General features: G+C 32.5%; 1 protein-coding gene across 4 annotated transcripts; it reads right to left on the bottom strand.

Moving 5' to 3' along the window:
- Positions 1-10,163: 10,163 nt before the first annotated feature.
- On the bottom strand, positions 10,164-20,420 carry LOC100792819 (pectin acetylesterase 5). Of its 4 annotated transcripts, none has more exons than XM_003551419.5 (12): positions 20,031-20,404; positions 19,872-19,954; positions 19,306-19,435; positions 18,541-18,614; positions 18,357-18,449; positions 15,609-15,733; positions 14,830-14,890; positions 14,628-14,681; positions 14,425-14,502; positions 14,224-14,329; positions 13,888-14,033; positions 10,164-10,638 (listed from the first exon to the last, which is right to left on the bottom strand). In XM_003551419.5, the coding sequence occupies exons 1-12, from the start codon at positions 20,254-20,256 to the stop codon at positions 10,528-10,530; spliced, it is 1,287 nt and encodes a 428-aa protein (XP_003551467.1). In that variant the 5' UTR covers positions 20,257-20,404; the 3' UTR covers positions 10,164-10,527. The 4 variants fall into 4 exon arrangements, with proteins under 4 accessions (XP_003551467.1, XP_006602585.1, XP_006602587.1 ...); XM_006602522.4 differs by having other exon boundaries at positions 18,357-18,446; positions 20,031-20,402; XM_006602524.4 differs by lacking the exon at positions 10,164-10,638 and having other exon boundaries at positions 13,978-14,118; positions 20,031-20,419.
- Positions 20,421-20,926: the final 506 nt, after the last annotated feature.

Here is a 20,926-nt window from a genome sequence, read left to right as displayed (position 1 = left end):
ATCTTCAAATTTCAAATTTAAAATCAATTTGTTTGATTTAACAGTCAATTTAAAATTCATTTGTGTCTATCTTCACTTCTTTTGAAAGTGACAATTTTGTTAACAATTTAATTAATAAGCATATTTTATTCATATTTTTGTAATTAATAGGTATTTAAGAATAAATTTTAAATATTATGTTAGGATATAGAAATAATCATTATTTTTTCAAATTAATAACCATATTCTGTTAGGATATGAAAATAATCATAATTTAGACGATGATTTATTCCTAATTAGTAGGTACTTAACAATCAATTTTAAATATTAAAGTATCAATTTTAATATATTATTAAAACAACTTCAATTTTGTATTTATTTTTTCTGTAATCATTGTCAATTTATTGACATTTAATTAATAAGCATATTTTATTCATATTTTTGTTAATTATCATTTCAAATTAATAGGTACTTAACAATCAATTTTAAATATTCTGTTAGGATATATAAATAATCATAATTTTAAAATTAATAGGCATTTCTTCTAGGATATGGAAATAATCATAACTTAGACGATGAGTTATTCTTAATTAGTAGGTACTTAACAATCAATTTTAAATATTACAGTATCAATTTTAACATATTATTAAAATCAAGATCAATTTTGTATTTGTTTTTTCTGTAATTATTGAAAATTTATTAACATTTAATTAATAAGCATATTTTATTTCTATTTTTGTTAAATTTTATTTCAAATTAGTAGGTACTTAACAATTAATTTTAAATATTACATTATCAATTTTAACATATTATTCAAACAACTTCAATTTTGTATTTGTTTTTGTCGTAATCATTATCAATTTATTGACATTTAATTAATAAGCATATTTGTTGGACCTTGTGGCCTATATAATCTTAAGAGGGATAGGCTTAGAATGCAGAAGAAGCAACAACAATCAATTTAACAATGTTCTTTAAACATGCAAGACATAATTGATTGCAACAAAATAAATAAGATAAGGGAAGAGAGAATGCAAACACAATTTTATACTGGTTCAGCCATTTCCCGTGCCTACGTCCAGTACTCAAGCAACCCACTTGAGATTTCCACTATCTTTGTAAAATCCTTTACAAAGTCTGAACCACACAGGGACAACCCATCCCTTGTGTTCAGATGCTTTACAGCAAGAGACTTACAGTCTCTTAACCAATCTCATTGAATAAGAAGAATGGAAGAAGAATTCTCTCTTCAAGAGAAGAATATTACAATGAAGATCATGTAAGAATACTTATAGATTTTGCAAGTGTTTGGTCAATGATTTCTTTTGAGAGAGCATTTGACAACGAAGTTCTTTTGGAATCTCTCTCATTGTCTTTTGAGAGGATAAGACATTTTTGCCAAGCAAAACTCTCTCTTCAATTTCGTCCCAAGTCACACATATATATAGGCCTTTGATGGCCATTCAAAATCCAAATGATAAGATGTGACTGTTGGCGATATTCCTTGAAAATCCTCTCTGGTAATCGATTACAGAATTAGTGTAATCGATTACACAGTTGTTTTTCTTGAACAGTTGTGACCCTTCATTTAAAATTTGAATTCCCAACATTCAGAGTCTCTGGTAATCGATTACATATGATGTGTAATCGATTACACACTTTCAAACCATTGCTAATCGATTACATGTACCTTGAATGACTTGAAACCTTTCATTGTGAGGCAAGGCTTGATCTTGAAGAAATCTTGAATCAAGGCTTTGTTTGTTGAAACAATCTTGTATTAATCTTGAAGCAAAATGAGCCTTGTTTGATTCTTCTTTTGACATCATCAAAATCATGTATACATACATTCACAATATTTTATTCATATTTTTGTTAATTTTCATTTCAAATTAATAGGTACTTAGCAATCAATTTTAAATATTCTGTTAGGATATAGAAATAATCATAATTTTCAAATTAATAAGCATTTCTTTTCGGAGATGAAAATAATCATAACTTAGACGATGAGTTATTCCTAATTAGTAAGTACATAACAATCAATTATAAATATTACAGTATCAATTTTAACATATCATTAAAATCAGCATCAATTTTGTATTTGTTTTTGCCGTAATCAATGTCAATTTATTGACATTTAATTAATAAACATATTTTATTTATATTTTTGTTAATTTTCATTTCAAATTAATAGGTACTTAATAATCGATTTTACATATTCTGTTAGGATATAAAAATAATCATAATTTTCAAATTAATAAGCATTTCTTTTAGGATATGAAAATAATCATAACTTAGACGATGAGTTATTCCTAATTAGTAGGTACTTAACAATCAATTTTAAACATTACAGTATCAATTTTAATAATTATTAAAGTCAGCTTCAATTTTGTATTTGTTTTTGCCATAATCATTGTAAATTGATTAACGTTTAATTAATAAGCATATTTTATTTATATTTTGTGTTAATTTTCATTTCAAATTAATAAGTACTTAATAATCAATTTTAAATATTCTGTCAGGATATGAAAATAATAATAATTTTCAAATGCATGAGTATAAAGATTTAAAAAAAAAAAAAGATAGTAAAGACAATAGACATGATAAAGTAAGTTATAGTATGAAAAAAAAGAAAATGACTCACACACTAATACCGTAAAATAATTTATACATTTTGAAATAGTACCAAACATGTTTCATTTATGTGGTTAACCCATTTTTCCGTCCAAAAATGTCAACATCAATATCGACCTACGTGGCTGTTTTTTTACGTTTATACGTTTTTTTTGTTTTTTTTAAAATAAAAAATGTAATTAATATGGTACCTTCGTAATTAATATAATACCAATACTGGTGCATTTCACGCTTCTCCATCTCACGTTGACGTGACCCATTTCACGCATTAATTGTAGCACCATTATCAAAGTACATGCATTAATTGTAGCACCATTATCGATGTACCAAATACAATACCAATGACATGATCTATTTCATGCATTAATTGTGGCACCATTATCAATGCACGTGAATTAATTGTATCACCATTATCGATGCACCATATACGGTACCAATGACGTGACCCATTTCACGAATTAATTGTGGCATCATTTCCCCAACGCTTGCGTTTTCCAAATACGTTTGTATTTTGAATTTGCTTTTGAACTTAGTGAACTCGAAGGATTTTCGTGATACGCTCACATTTGCATTCTCTCCATCTTTCATTTTCGTTCCTCTTCATTCATTATACTTATCAGCAATAAATATGGATGACACACGGAAACTGTAAAAGGTTGGCGCTTAATATACTAAGTAGATTATTAGAGTATATATATGGATTAATAGACTAAATGTTTGCTGAGATGCAAAAGATTATCATGGGAACTGAAAAAGATAATCATTATATGATCAATAATAAATATGGATGACCCACGGGACAAACATATTACTTTCCATGTTGACGTCATGAGGCATTTCATACGTTTTTTTTTTATAACTGTTTGTTCGTGAATATATGGAAATGATTATCATTATACTGATAAGCAATAAATATGGATGAGGAACAGAAACCGTAAAATGTTAGCACTTAATATACTAAGTAGATTATTAAAGTATATATATGGATTAATAGACTAAATGTTTGCTAAGGTGCAAAAGATTATCATGGGAAGTGAAAAAGATAATCATTATATGATCAGCAATAAATATGGATGACCCACGGGACAAACATATTACTTTCCATGTTGACGTCATGGGACCTCTCATACGTTTTTTTTTTATAATTGTTTGTTCGTGAATATATGGAAAAGATTATCATTATACTGATAAACAATAAATATGGATGAAAAATGGAAACCGTAAAAGGTTAGCACTTAATATACTAAGTAGATTATTATAGTATATATATGGATTAATAGACTAAATGTTTGCTGAGGTACAAAAGATTATCATGGGAAGTGAAAAAGATTATCATTATATGATCAGAAATAAATATGGATGACCCACGGGACAAACATATTACTTTCCATGTTGACATCATGGGACCTCTCATACGTTTTTTTTTTAATTTTTTGTTCGTGAATATATAGTTATTTGTTATTTGCTTAAACATATCATACGTTATTTTTGGGTCTATCATAGTACTTTGAATTGTAATTCCATTAACCAGTCTTGTTAGACAATGTTCCATCTTTATAATCTGAACCATATTACTAGACTATATGATTATTTGTTATTTGCTTAAATATACAAGTTAATTTTTTTTATATATTCTTAAATATTAGTAATATTTAACATTATAAGAAATCTCAAATATTACTATAAACAAATCTCAAGGACATTCCTTGGCACATGTTGGATTGTATTCGCCAAACCCAGTGTTTTGTCATGGCCAACTATATGTTGCACTTTCACAAATGCAAAGTAAAAAAGGACTACGTATTCTTATTCATGATAGACAAGGCATTGCAAAAAATACTATCATTAATGTAGTATACAAAGAAGTATTTGCAAACTTATAAACAGGTATGCTTACCAAATTGTTATACTTACAATTCCTACATTCTCAACCTAATACATTTTCCTTAGATATCATTTCCTACAAGTCAATATTTAATTTACAAAATTTCAATATATATTACATTTATTTCTTTATGTTGCAACATCACATGACTAAGGCAACTATTGGATGTTTGTTATTATATCACCTCCACTAAAGTAAATTGATTTAAAATGTCTACTTATCAGGTGAATATTGTTTTATATAGTACTATCGTCATACTTCTGATTATTAAATGATCAATAATTGTATCCAAAAATCTAATAAACTCATTTATCTCTCTTTATTGTGCAGCCTCTCTTTCATTGCTACATCAACACCATCCAACAATCTACAATAGCATTAGGCTTGTTTGTACTCTTACTTTATGTTGCTTTTTTCTAAACATAACTCAACATTATTATCATACAAATAAACATCGTTATTGAACTTTGCACATGTGTTGGTAATATTCAAATAGGAGTATGAGCCCGGGCGTCGCACAGACAAAAGACTAGTATCATAAAAAAATGACGAACATCAAAACTCACAACTCCACATGGGAGCTTTTGGGCGGCAAAAGTTTAGAGGAAAATGAAAAGGGGAGACAAGGAAGTAATTTGAAAATATATATGATAAATTCATTTCAGAAAATTGTTTTAATATATAATAAATATATACAAAGTCTAGTTATTTTTATCAGTTTAATACGTTGATAAATTCATTTCGGACAATTGTTTTAATATATATATATATATATATATATATATATATATATATATATATATAATAAGATTAACATTTTTTTATGAAATAGATATGTTGGGTTTAACAAAATGAAAATGAGTGATGATTCATGTGTATAAATTTGTTAGAATATAATTAATATATAATATAAGATACACTGGAATAATTTTTTTAAATTAATAATATTTTCATTCCAACTATAGATACATAATATTTTTATTGTGAGCTTATTCAAATTATAAATAAAATTACATTTCAATCATGATTCACATAAATTTACATTATTTAATAAACTTTATTAATAAACTCAAACAACACACACTCACTCTCCACCTATGGGTACACATAGGTACCATACTAGTAATATAGTAAAAAGTAACAGAACCGTACTTCCTAAATCTAAATATCTAATTCTAATCCATACGGCCTCCTCTCGACTTCTTAAATCTCAATTGTGGCACGATTCCTCGTGATGGTACTGTGATTGACGATATTTCGAGACTTTGAGTGTCGTCAAGTTGTGCACCACTACACTGTGATCCTATGCCACCACGACTACCACTATACTACCGTGACCTTGCCTCTGTGAGTCCATGATTAGGACTTAACCTTTCACCATAACTACGACTTCACCTTTCACCGTGGCTGCAACTTTGCCTCTTCACCGTGAGTGCACCACCACCATCTAATTCCACCACTATTTCGCTCACTCAGATTGATTATTGACTCAGTTTCACTATACCAGGTTCATTTTTCTCATTTTTCCCCCTTAACGCTAGATTGTACTGAAAACAAAAAATTTACTTAATAATATTCATTTACTTTTGTACTAAAAATTTGCTAAATTAGTACTATGGAACTGAAAATTGTTTCTAAATTTATCATGTTGAAATGAGAAATTTGGGTATTTTATTTGTGAATGAATATTTTGTTTGCTAAATATTTTGTTTGGTGCTTCAATTGTGAACAATATTTTGTTTGCTATAATATTTCATCAAAGGGTAGATCTATATTGTTTGTTATAATTTAATGCTCTGAATTTGTATTCTTTATGGTTTAGTACAAACTGCAAAATGTAATTTTTTATTGTTTCATTTTTCATATAATGTTAATTGTAGATGGAAACTCAACATGATGTGTCTCCTTCAAATGAATTTGCAAGTAGTAATCTTATGGATAGTTTTAGTGTTAAAGATCAATCTCCATTTGAAGATGAAACCCCTCTTCCTATTATTAATGTATATGAGGGTTGACAACTACTAATTATGAGTATATTTTTTATGTTAAATTATATAGGAATTTGTAATTTTTCTCTCTTAATTTTTCCTTTTGAACAAATAATTGTTAAATTAACATCATTTAAGTTTTTGTGCAAAGTGATGAATTTATGATGCTTTGTGAGTAAAGTAAAGCCCAAAAAAAACAAGATAATTCAAGAAAGTACAAATAATTAAGGAAAGCAAGTCAAGAAGACTAATAAAAGAAAGCAAGCTAATTAAGAAAATGAGACTAATTAAAGAAAGCAGACTAATTAAGAAAAACATGACTAATTAAGGAAAATAGACTAATTCAGGAAAGTAAAGGCGGATTTAGTGTAAGAAGCCCGCTAATCTGCACCTATAAAAGAAGGAGAGAGAAGAAGAAAAAGACACACATGAATTCCAAGAGAATACAATTTCTTATATAAGGCAAAGGTTAGAAGAAGGAGAAGAAAGCATTATGAGTCATCCTTTCCCTCCTTTCTCTTTCTTATCTTCTTCCCCTTTACTAAATATTCCTCTCTTGTAATTGTAAAGCCTCCATGATAATGAGAGACTAAACTCCCTTTGTTGGGAACTTGACAACCAACTACTCTTGATATAATTTTTCTTCCTATCTATTTATGAATATTACATTTGCATTATTTTTTCTTGACCTTAATATTATTGTTTGTGGCTTGATCACCCATTTGCATTGTAAGTTTTAGGGGTAACATTGGAAAATGTTATTTTCTAATAGAACTAGGAAAGGGTATCTAAATAAAGTCATCGTTAGGGATAAGTTGATATTTGTTTAGCCTGTTATACATCTTTATTCTTAACGCAATTTACTATTTTAGCTCTGCAAAGGGATTTGGGAGAGAAAATAGATAAATTAGGCTCTTTAATGCGGGAAACCAAAGTTAGAGTATATTAGTAGATGCAGGTGTAAATTGGGATAATTATTAATAGAGAAAAATTATTAACATGACATCAAGGAGTAACTCTGGTAGGCTTAGTTCTCAACATTCTCATCTTCTGAATTTAACTTCTATAATAATTGGCTTTTCTTTTCTTTTCTATTTTTAATTAATTAATTTAAATTCTTATTTAATTTCTCATTTTGTTTGATTTAATTTTTTGCCAATTTAAATTATTGTTTTCTCATAATCTTTTCAAATCAATTTTTTTTAACCTCTTTTATTAATAAAATATTTATCTACCTAAGTACAAACAAAGTCCTTGTGGATTTGACACTAAGACTTCCGCTTTAATTTTATTACTTGAGATGAATTGGTGCACTTTTCAATCTATCAACAAGGGTATCGATATTGAAGTAATTGAGGATGGCAAAAGAAGGAAAATATTTGTTTCTTGGAACCACTTCAACATAAGAAAGATCAACAGTGAGGAGAAGGAGGTGTGCAATTATTGCAACAAGCATTTGACATCCTAGAGATGTGATGGAACAAATCATTTGCATATACACTTGGCAACCTATAAAAGAAAATCATATAGGGATATAAGACAATCACTTTTGTTGAAAGAACAAAAGAAGGCAGATGGTTCAAGTACTTTGTTTGCAATTAAGGAAAAACCTTACTTACTCATGAGTATCCACTTTCAATGATGGAACATTTGGGGTTCAGAATATATTCTAAAGGTCTTCAACCTTTGTTTATGATTCCAAGTCGGAACACAACAAAGAGTGATATTGTGAAGATATGAGTATGAAAGGTGAGCATCATGGGATATTTAGACAGCATTGGAAGTAGAAATGCTTTAACTACCGACTTGTGGACAACTGGCAATAAAAAAAAAGTGTTTTGGCCATCACAAGTCATTTCATTGATGATAATTGGGAGTTGCAAAGTCGCAACTTAAGTACGAGGAATGAAAGAAAGACTATGAGACTGAGTCAATGATCAATTTGGGTGAGTGAAACAGTGGTGGAACCAAAAGGTGGTGTCGCAATCACGATGAAGAGGCAAAGTCCCAATCATGGACACAATGAAAGGCAAAGTCGTAGCCACGACGAAAGGTGAAGTCGCAGTCACAAACTCACAGAGGTGGGTCACGGTAGTGTAGTGGCGTAGGGAGGTAGTGTATTGGCGCATAGCAGCACTCGAAATCTCAAACAATCATCAATCATAGTACACTCGCGAGGAGTCACGAGTCACAATTGAGATTTAAGAAGTTGAGAAGAGGCGTGGTGCTAGTGCATGAACGTGAAGGTGGGGTATTTTAGCAAGTAAGTTCTCTCCTTGCTTGCAGATATTTTAGCAGGTACCCATAAGGTTTGAGTAGACTTTGCCATCCCTAATGAGGTCAAATATCTTATTCATTTGTGTCTTTTTTTAATTTATAATATATAATTATAAGTTAATTAGTTTTACTATATTCTTTGACAAGTCTTGGAGAGTATTGTTACCATATGATGTTTAAGTTTAATTAGTGTTTTTATTAATCGATTAAAATATTAACTTTAAGAATCATGTTATGTTAGATGATTAAAATTGTAATTAGTAATATTTTTTTTATGACTTGAGTTTGGACGAATGTTTGTTTTCAATACTATGTGTAGATGTGCTTAATGCTATATTTTTTAAATTTAAGAATTCATTTTGAATTTTTAGTAATTGTTTTGATTTATTTTTATATTGATTTATTAACTTTATATATAAGTAAAGTGTGAGTAAGAATATACAAGTGCCTAACAGGTATGTGAATAGGGATTAAAGTTGCTATCCGCCCTGATATAGGATCGAGTATGAAGATTTTCTTAAAATACATGTATAAAATCAGGTATTGTAAAACTCTACCCAAATCCTATCCATTATCATCCCAATACCTTCCATGGTTAAGGATCCCACCGGAAATGTAGTTGAACTAGAAGTTTCGGAATAAACAAAAGGGAACCCAATTTCAAGAATGGCTCTTTGAGTATGGTAAATTTATATGGACTACATACTAAACATTATGTGATGTTTCACTATTTGCAAAAAGAAATATTTTATCCAATTTTGCATAAAACAATGAACACTGCGGGTAATCTTGCAAAGGTTTTTTTTTTTTTTTTTGCACTTTTAGGACAAATGTGAACACGTCTCATGTAAGTTTCGAATTATACTTTTTTTTTCTTAATTTTTATATGCACGTTAATTTAATATTTCTTTCATATTAATAAATTTGTATTGAGTAAAAGCAGCTTCTTAAACATTGATAAATTAATTTATTTTATTTTTTAAATGTTATTCATGAATATAATACTACGAAACTAATATCATAAAAGTAAATATATATTTATTTTTCATTTTAAGTTTAACATCATAGTAATATTTTACACATTTTTTTTATGATATAGGATACTTTACAAATATTCTACTGCTACAAAAACTTCCCACGATAGACATAGACAGATCTGTGAAAGAAACGCTATTGACAAATGATAGAGACAGTTTATGTATGAATATCAAATAATTCCACTTTCCAATCTATTTCGTCTCTTTCATCCCTCCCACTTTCGTTCCTTTTTATTCGTATATACCAAACACAATGTAAATATATATAAGAAAAGGGGGCCAATATTTTTTATTGAAAGAAAACTACTGGCACAACATACCCTTTTCATTACGGTTGCATTTATTCGGAGATTTTGGAGTTGCTAATAGAGCATCAATATAATAAATTTGTAATTCACAAAAATCTAATGTGCTGGATTAGGGATCCATAAAAAAATTACAAAGTTAAGAAGAAACTAACAAATCAATTACACAATTGATTTATATAACAATTGAATCACTTGATCAAGGGGACACATGCTGCATGGCTTAATAATCTATAGACTGTAGAACCCATATCATACAAGTGAATAAGATGAACTCCCCAGCATATTCTCTAACTCTAAATCAATTGAAGCCAAATTCACGTAACGGATATAAATGAGGATATTCCTTCATGAACTTCAAGCAACCAAGATCCGGGATAAAAGTTGCAATAAAAAATGGGGCTCATAGCTTTATTTTATATTCAGGTGAAATCCATGTTGTGGCAAGTGGGGTTGCACGAAAAAGAAGAGCAGTCAATGCGCTTTACCGCTTCTCGGTCAAAGTACCAATCACCAACAGATTCCGCAATTGTCTGCTTCAGAGGCAAGGCAACAACAGTGTAGGGTAGTAACTAAAAGAACAGTATGACATAAAAACTACAATGTAAAGTAAACAAGACAGAGACTGTAGTTTGATGAATTTTTAACGTAAGGTAGTGTGGTTTTAGAGAGAACGGGGAGGAAAATCCTTCTTTTTTGTATATGTTGAAATTGAAGATACTGTCAGGAGGTTTATAATAACTCCCATACCATGTTCAACCATCTGAGCTAAACCTCCATGACAAATCTTTTATTTTAAATTAAGAGAAATATGTAGTATGTAATAATTATACAAAAAAAAAATAGTTTATGCTATTTTATAATTTTACTTCTTATTTTAAAACATTATCTAACTCTGCCTATAATACCATAATGATCCCAACCCTAGGTAAAAAGGGAGGATTGTGTTAGGCCACTCATAATCAACGTAAAACATGTCCAAGGATCGACCACAAAAATGGATTATATGTGTTAATGCTAATTTGTTATCAAGAAGTAATGCAATGTATGACCCATGCATGTTGTTAAATGAACTAGAGCTGCTGTATCAACACCCAAATCAAGTGTTGAATGAGTAAGGATCTTCACATTCTAATGGACAGATGTGGATAAATAAGGTAGTTCACGATAACCTAATTTAAGTTTGGTACTTTAAATCAGTACGTTGACAAGTCACTGAAGGTGATGGACACCATGATTCAGAGAAAAATTAACATCATATGTGTTCAAGAACATAGATGGGTTAGAGTGTTACACATATATACACAAATCCAAGAATTAAGTTCCTGCAACTCAAGGATGACAAATATGACACAGAAGGATAGAGAAATGTTCAAATAGTAGGCTCTAAGGCTAAGGGAGGTAGCTACCTAGGTAAAGCCTCTCTATATGAAAAAGAAATGATAAAAAGTATTTCATCAAAATTCTCAGACATCGTTATCATGGGAATAAGGTACAAACAGGCATGAGTGAGAAAATGACCCACAGTTCTGACAGGAGTGTTAACCCTAAAAATTCATTAGGTTGATGAAGAAGAAAGGGAGATTATCTTTGTAGCTTATCAACAAAGAAGGATCCCTCAATGAAAACCCCACTACAGGCCCAATTATCCTCAGTAAATATTCCTTACTTATCCCTCAAAAAATCGCACTTGAAATCAAGCTTAAAATCAATGAAGCTTATGAGAAAAAGAAGGTTGTAAATAATGCAGCATTTGGACTGGAAAAAGATGATGATGATGATGAGGTAGAAGCATTGGAAGAAATTAACAACATAAGGGCTGGAAAAAGACCTGCAGCAGCAGGTTCTACCCTTGCACTTGCTGTCAAGAGAGATACAGAGAATGACCATATGGATTTGCATATGCTTAAAGGTCCAGAAGCATCAAATAAACTCACAATGGCTAAAAGACAAACAAGCATACGGAATGCTTGTATTAAAGAAGCAAGGGCTAAAAGGAAAACAGCATACAAGATACTTGTATTAAAGAAGCAATCCTGTTTTCTTCTATAGGCATATGCAAATCCATATGGTCTTTCACAGTATTTCCCTTGGCAGCAGGAGTAGAACCTGTTGCTGCAAGTCTTTTTCCAACCCTTATGTTGTAAATTTCTTCCAATGCTTCTACCTCATCATCATCTTTCTCCTGCCCAACTGCTACATCATTTACAACCTTATTTTTCTCAGAAGCTTCCTTGATTTCAAGTGGAACTTTCTGGCAAGCACCAACATCCCCCTTCACCCCCATTAAGTGCCTCATAGCTCTACTTATTCCACCCTTTGTAGTCTTAATACAAAAATCATAAGTGACAACCTTTTTTATTGTTAATGTCCTTCAAGGAATTTCATTTCCAAGCCATATCAAGGTTGTCACCTGTAAGCTTGACCAACGCTGAACCGATTGATGAAGCAACATTTCCAAGAATTGGTTGTTCATTTGGTGGCTAAGATGATGCTAGGGTGAAAAGAAATAAGAGGTCTTAAAGTAGAAGTGAAGAGCTGAAACTAATGGTGAGAAGAAATAGGAAAAGAATGGTTAATTTGAGAAGGGAGTGAGAACTTAAAAAGAGGGGAGGGGCGCAATTGAAAAGCTTTAAAAGATTAAAAAAAACACAAACACACACAGAAACTCAAAACGGTGTTAAAAGAGACGAATTCCATTTTATTCTTTGATGTTGCAATTGTGCCTGTGTGTATGCACAATTGTCGCGATCTCGATGCAAATAAGGGACAAATTTGATTTTCTTCTCTGATGCTGCAAATGTGTCTACGCGTGTGCACAACTATTGCGAACTTGTCACAAATAGTGGTCACACCCACCACGTTCAAAAAACGCTACCACGTTTTGCTATTAATGGCTTTATAGTGTTTATAAATGGAAACATAACTACCCTACAGGGCTTCTTATTTCTATTCAAAATTCTTTCTAATGCACTAATATTATGATTTGTCAATTTTATGAATCTTGAGTGTCACACTCTTAGAATTTGGGTTTAAGGCATAACTTAATCCCACAAAACTCTTTTAAAGTGAGGATTGCCCAAGCTTTATAAACTCTATTTAAAGCCTTTAACTGTAGCTGATGTAGGACTATACCCTTGAGGCTGCAATTGAGTTAACCCCAAAGAATCTGCAATTAAGGCAGACTAGGGGTGACCGCAATTAACTGCAGCTTTCCAACACCCCCCTCACGCCCAGGGCCTGGAGCAATGCAGGTGGCCCAACTATGGATTTACGATAGACTTTGATACTATCTTAATATTTGGGCTTAAGGCCTAACTCAACCCCACAAAATCATCTTGTAAGGTGAGCATTATCCAAGCTTTATAAGCTCTATTTAAGCCTTATCTCCTGTGGGACTAAACACCATCCTTCAGACTTCAACTGAGGCAGCCCCAAAGAGGCCACAATTAAGATGGGCCAAGGGTGACCGCGATTAAAGTGACTTCCCAACACATTACAAAATCACATTTAAATTTGAAAGAATAGGAAATAAGTCAAAATTCACCGCAAAAATAGTCACTAGTAGAACACAAACACTCAAACCAACCACTATGACTAAGCACATAAACAATGTTGTGGTCAAATTTCAAGGGAACAAAATGGCATTGTTAAAATCAGATAAAATTCATATTTGGAATGACTGCCATGAAGCAATCACTAAGAAGAAATTGGGTGAATGCCATGTCTTGAGTAGATATATTATATACACAGCATATGTGAAGTGCCAAAACTATGGTTACCTTATCATTTATTTTAGGAGAGTTGGGTGAATGCCACGTCACTTCCATCTCAGTCTGGCAATGGACGAAGCATGAATCTATAAACATTCCAATCTCCTTTCGTTGTTGGAATTCATTCACAGCCTTCAGCAAAGAGCCACGGTAACCTGACAATGATAATTTCTCAAGTTATCCATGCCTCAGCGTGGCTACTACATTTAGGTTCCAGGTTAGATCATCATTAATCAATATCTGCAGCATTCCAAATCTAATCCAATTGAAGGCTTACAGAAGTTAATAAACCAAGACTACAACAACATATCCAGAAACTATATGGTAGCTATAGCGAATACTTACTGTCAAGTTTATCAATCATATTAGCATTACAACTGCGAATGTCCAGTCTGCACCTTTGCCAGTGACCATCAGGATCTGATCCTTGAGGCACCAAAATATTGCGTATCTAAATACGTTTTAATTAGCATCAAATGTCCATCACAGAAAAATTAGAAAAAAAAATGTTTTATGACAATGAAACATGAATACTAAGGGACTTACCTGCCAGAAATCATAAGCTGGATGAACAAGGAACAGTGGAGTCTTTATGTTTTTAGCAATTTCTGATGGAAAGAGACACTGCATTACAAATACACAGTTGGTTGTTCTTTTAGATGAAATATATGAACCAACTAACCAAATTTTACTCTTACAAATTATATCGAAGGGTGAGGCAACAAGATTTGAGAAACTAAAAAACCTGCCTTAGATGGTTCCATTTTAGCAATGCAATCTTTGTGCAAACTTTTTGCAAGACCCTAACAACAAGATATGCGAATATTATATAATTAACTGAAAAAATCACATTCTACTTTTTTTATTTATACTAATAAACTTAACAGATAAGTATAATTGTAGTTCCTTAAAGAAATATTGTTATAAATATATAAGCAAGCACCACAATACCTGAAGCTGGGCAACATCATGATAGAAAGATCTCATTGTACTGTTTCCACTAATATCCTTCCTGAAATTTATAGAATAAAGATTATACTAATTACTTAGCAACACATAACATGAGAGATAGTGAACAAGCCATGTACAGGTACAAATCAGAAGTGAATGTGCCAAATGCAAGGTTTCTCAAATCCCAATAGCAGATAATGAAACTCAAGCCAATTATTAGTCACAACTCTTTTTTGCCAAGCAACAACATCCTAGGATGACCAATTCTGTAATAAAATAAAAGGACTTTTGGCAACTTTCAGTTTTCATTTTACAGTTTAAAGGACAGCCTGAACAGGGACAGGGAGAAGTTGCTTGGCACGCCTGAGAAAAAGCACTTGTGTGAGCTTTTTGATGTGCCGTCAACTGGTCTGTGTAGATCGGAGGATGGCAATCCTAACCACAGGGTTGGCTACTGGAAAGGTCACCAGAGGAAAATCGTCAAAATTTTGTCAAAAGGGAAAGTGGATCCTCCGGACAGATCACGGTTTTCAAGATGTCTCTGTTAGACTCTGGATACCATGTTAAAAAAGGGAAAGCAGAAACATTGAACCGAAATCATGTGTCCTAAATGGCACAATGGAGCTGACTTATATAGGCTAATTATATTAATTACACATAATGAGAGGATATTCACTTTCCTCTAAATCAGATCAGATAATATATCCCTATAAAATCGCTATACAATAAATGCAGGATATTTATTCTTTTTTTCAATAGATATGTTGAGAGAAACCTACTCATCTAGGAAGAAGCCTGCATCAGCAAGACACTTGACAGTTGCTTCCTTTGGAAGTACTTGTCGGAAACTATCACAGTGTATAAGAGTTGCCAACCCTCCAGCAGAGCATCCTGAAAGCAAAGCCTACAAAAGTAGCCTTATCTATCATCACATGCTAACAAGTTTTACATCAATGCTAACACATCATAATACATAAACAGTGCATTATGTCAAAAGCATATAATCTGGAGTCTGGAAAGTAGAAACTGCACTTGTTCAAATCCATAAGCTAAGCTTTAATCTTTCACACTATCATCTATGCTTATTTCTCAAGTTCATCTAAGAGAGAAAATGGAAAATATTATTTCTTATTGCTCAAGTTCATTTACAATAAAGGACAACCACTTTCTTATGTTTACCAACTCAAGAAATAATCAAAGTAAATAGAAGTTATTCAATTATAAACTAACAGAAAGATTATGATGGCAGACCCCCAATTAAAAGGATGTAACTAGAAAGAATACAAAGGAGTGTTATAAAAAACCTCCAATTGAAGAAAGTTATAGGAGAAGGAATAGGCTAGGCTGAATAGAATCCATTTCTTTAAAGCAATTTTCCTAGAGTTGTGACAAAATGCTACAGTTGGTTAGCCAACTAAGTAATGACTACAGTGGTTAGTTAACAGACTAGGGTGACGATGTTTAATGAGACCTTGTTGGCTAAATGGAAGTGGGGTTCATTCCGCAATGACCAATCCCTATGGGGTCAAGTGATTGAATCTAGGTATGGTGGGTGGAGGGGGCTTGAGGAGAGAGGAGGAGGGAGAAATTCATCAATTTGGTGGAGGGATTTGAGGAGGGTATGCGGTGAGGAAAGTGAGGACAAATGGTTTGATAAAATGAGTGTGGAAGTTAGGGGATGGTAACAAAACAAAATTGAGGGAGGATAATTGGTTGGGTGAGGATTGCAAACTTGTTCCCTAGAATATATCTTAATTCACTTCACCATCATAAGTGTATTAAGGATGTGGGGTTGTGGATTGGGGAGAAATGGAGTTGGAATTTCGTGTGGCGTAGGAATTGGTTTGTTTGGGAGGAACCTCAAGTGAATAAATGAGGACCTTGCTTGAGGGGATACCACCTTGGGCAGAGTAAGAAGATCATTGGTTGTGGCCACTGGATTCAAGTGGAATTTATCCCGTAAATTCGGCATACTCAGCTCTTCACCATTCGAGAAATAGGAGTGAGGTTGACGACTTTTTGCTACAGATTTGGAAGCTAGATATATCACCAAAAGTCATGTTTCTTTTGTGGAGGTTGTTCATTAATAGATTCCCCACTAAAGACAATTTGAAGAATAAGAATATTGTGGTGCATAGAGAAGACTATTAGTGTGTGTTTTGCGAGCAACTTGAGGAGTCAGTCAATCATGTGTTCCTCAATTGCAGGAAGATTTATCCATTGTGGAAGAAATTTTTTCAGTGGCTGAATTGTAGCTCGGTTTTACCAGGTGTGATTTCTGAATTGTTCCTGCAATACCCTTCTATTTTGGTACACAAGTCTGAAATCCAAAGATGGAAGGGTTTTTGGAGTGCCTTTGTGTGGTCTGTGTGGAATATGAGGAATCAGAAAGTGTTTAACAATGGCATCGTGGACATGGAGGAGCTACTGCAGAAAATTCAATTCATGACGTGGTCATGATTATATGAAATTTGTGAAGGGTTTGATTTCTCTTTTGCACAGTGGAGCATAAATCCAAGTGCATTCTTCCTCAATTATCCAGAATCAGTGGTGGTTTTGTAACCTCAGATCATGTTTGTTCTCTGGCCATATGTGATGCTATCAACAGGGGTATGTTTTGGGGAGGTTGATATGGCATTATAATTGGATTCCCGAGGGGTCCTTCTAGATGAATTGGGTTGTAATTATATGTTGACGATGATTTTTTGTAATTGGGTTATGCAGTATTTGAGTCTGAATGACTATAAATACATAGTAACCCTCTTCTGCATTGTTTCATTTTGGTATCTCTGGTACCAGCTTAATATAATTTTATGTTTGCTGATAGAAGAAAAAAAAAACTAGGGTGAAGATTGTTATAAAAGGCAGGGAAACTCCAAGACGGGGTATCAGAATTTTTTGGGAAAATTGTGGGTGGAGAGTCCAGGCCTCTCAAATGTCTAGGCAGTATCTGATCCGGATCTATTAGAGTGCAGGGAATGAAGGTACTTAGTTAATGGTTAATGCTGTTGTGTTGGCAATAGGATGTAAAAATGATTAGTCATGCTGTCAGTTACTGTTAGTTAGTTGAGAAGACTTTAAAAATGATACAGGGAGGAAAAAAAAACCATCTTTTTGTCACTCTTCTATCTCTGTCCTGTGAGATCTCTGATTGAGATATTGAGAACAGAATTCAAACGATAAAATCTTAATCTTTTTCTATTTTTCTTCATCTATTTCTGATCCAGTTCTATCAGAATAATTTCATAATATGACTTTCACTGTTTCACATGCATCACCTGGGGATAATAAGTGAACAACAAATGGAATATCCACCAAACTGATCCATACATTTAATGTTTACAGTGCAAGTGATAAAATTGAGCAGAGGACTGACAGCTAGATATTACTGTATCCATTATTATTATTATTATTATTATTATTATTATTATTATTATTATTATTATTATTATTATTATTATTTGTTTGTAACAATCTCAGAAAATTTTAAAAGATATCTTAGATTGTTATTGTGGTGGAAGTATAACCTGCTTTGCATTAGACAGGCCAGTTGATAAGAGTTCATCCATAATAGCTTCCCATATGACCTGGCCTCTGAAGAACAACCCACTTCCTCTCTGCTATATAAAATAATTTTAAGAAAAACATCAACATAAACCCAAATGTGTAAAAGTTAACAACAAACGGTGCAAAACATAAATCAATCCTAACCTCACTCTCTGGATGACCCGCAAAAGATGCACCGTCACAATAACGTATCTTCACCTTGTTCCAGTTAAAGAAATCTGAATAAGTTTGACACATCATACAAATTAACATCACTTAGTCAATATATCTGACTGTCTATCTATCTATTTACCTACATACATTCACACATCCTACACCAGCACAAACCACACAACTGCCAGATATGCAAATCCAATGGTGCTGGATATCTAATTATTCAGGTTTGAGGGAAAATGTCAGCAAAACAATTAATCATCAATATTACAACAGTAGTAATATATTCTACAATTTCTCTAATGATATAATCCACAAAACCCATAATACCAAAACAAGAATAATGACGAGCTACTATGTCAATGTAAAACATTGTCACTGTATCATTCGATCATAACAATTGACAACATAGCACCACATGATTGGATGATAGTACAAAAATGTCTTACAAAATGGTGCATTTAATTTAAACTCTTAAAACAAAAAACTGCCAATTCCTACAACAATGGGGTAAACAAAGAGAGAAAGATAGCAAGATATTGCTGACTAGTATCAACTATCAAGGTAGGGTGTGATAGAGGCAGTGAAGTGTTATGTTTACAGTGCATAAGCCAAGGGTTTAAATTGCAAGTTGCAACAGTTGCAGTGACATCAAAAACCTTGATATAGCTCAAAAACTCACACAGATGCAGCCACAATTATGGGATTTAAAAGTTAAAACCATGATATAAGCATGTTACATTCAGTATAACTTACCAGGGTTCTGAGCAGGGTCAGAGCTCAAAATTCCTGAAAAAGGAATAAGCTTCTCCATATGATCGGAAGACCCCAAATGAGTGAATTTTCGCTGGTAGCAAGAAGGTATCGAATTGCACCACCCTCCTCCCTGCACACACAATTGCAACCAGGTCAATAATATTTTTGAGAGGAAAACACTCTCTGCCACACTCTCTTTAATACTTTTTATTATTGGTTAAAATTCATTAAAATCTAAAAAATTTATGAGCAAAACTTATTAAATAAGAAGGGAGAGCTACAGAATTTTGTGATTTTCAATGGATTTCAAGGAATTATAAATAATGCGTGCCTTTACAAGGGTGTGTCAGAGAAGAAATTATTACATGCTGAAGGACTACCACCAGTCTCTAGTTCCCGCAAATTTCTATGTGACACATAATCAAGTTTTTCAATTTACAAACTCAACTACAAGTTACTCCCTCTGTTTTCATAGGTTTCTGGTATTCGAGATAGAGTGTGTTGCTAGCATTTCTCTGTGTTTAAAAAAGCATACTCAATTTTTTAACAAAAGGGAAAACAGAAACCTCAATGTGGATCAGCCAATTGCGGGATCCGGATCCGAACCCGCTTTGGAAATGGTAACCGGGAGCGCTCCCGTCCAAGCAAACTGCATAGACAGCAAAAACGAGGATTCAGTCAAAGCCAAAAAAGATGGTGGCGCGTGAGATTTGTTGGGAACGTACGCGCGCGCGTTTGGTTGGCGTTGCGGAGGAGGGTTAACGGAACGAGCTTGGAGTGATGGGGCTGGGAATCGTAACGGGAATCCAAGTGGGAGAAGAGAAGGAGAGAGAAGAGAATGAGGAAAATGAATGCGGCGATTGCATAGTCCTTGGAGGACCAAATTCTGAGAGTGCGAAGACGCAAATTGGGAGCGGTTAGAGCGGAAGAAGAAGACGACCATGAAGGCATGGCGTTGTTGTCGGGGGAGAATGAATGAATGGGATTGAAGAAGGACACTGCAGGAGTGAGTTCAAGTAGTTGGAGTCAACGCAATGAAGATGTTTAGTTTTATTTGTTGTCCAACGTGCTCAATGTGCTCTAAATCTAATGCTAGATTATTTTGTTTCCTATTCTAGTTTGATTTGAGGGGGTTGGGTAATAAATATGGTAGATCTATAATGTAGTATAAAAATGGTTCTAGTATAAATGTTCTTTTACCCATTTTATGGTCATTTATATTATCATCATTAATTTGATTTATCTTTTATCTAACTTTCATTTTTTTTTTTTTACTTTTATTAACACTAGTTATTAGGGTTAATCAGAGGTTGGATTTGGTTTGATCGGATTTGGATCCTTTAGGTTAGTCGGATCTAGGTTAAGCGAATCACGGGTGAGTCGAATGATTTCAATTTATATGAACTTAAAATGTGGATTAATACATTTTTTTAATCTCGTCAATTTTATTTTTTTTTGCATAATTTGAATATTCTCAAAGCAAAATGGTTATTTTTAGTTAATTATATGATTATAAATATAATTTTTAATTGTTTCGTTGGCTTAAAATTCCAATATTGGATATATTATCCGATGTTAATTATGGATTATAATTTGGATACTGCTTCATTTTATAATTGAC

This window comes from Glycine max, chromosome 18 (assembly GCF_000004515.6).
Source record: "Glycine max cultivar Williams 82 chromosome 18, Glycine_max_v4.0, whole genome shotgun sequence".
Taxonomy (NCBI): domain Eukaryota; kingdom Viridiplantae; phylum Streptophyta; class Magnoliopsida; order Fabales; family Fabaceae; genus Glycine; species Glycine max.
This window is presented reverse-complemented; position numbering and strand designations above follow the sequence as displayed.

Excerpts from the sequence above, each read along its gene's own strand:
- LOC100792819 (XM_003551419.5), bottom strand. The coding sequence starts at position 20,256 with ATGCCTTCATGGTCGTCTTCTTCTTCCGCTCTAACCGCTCCCAATTTG. Across the intron at positions 14,891-15,608 it reads GCAGGCTTCTTCCTAGATGA|GAAGGATATTAGTGGAAACA; the intron begins GTAGGTTTCTCT and ends TATAAATTTCAG. Across the intron at positions 10,639-13,887 it reads CTCCTAAAATAAATGATAAG|ACAATTGCGGAATCTGTTGG; the intron begins GTAACCATAGTT and ends CCTCTGAAGCAG.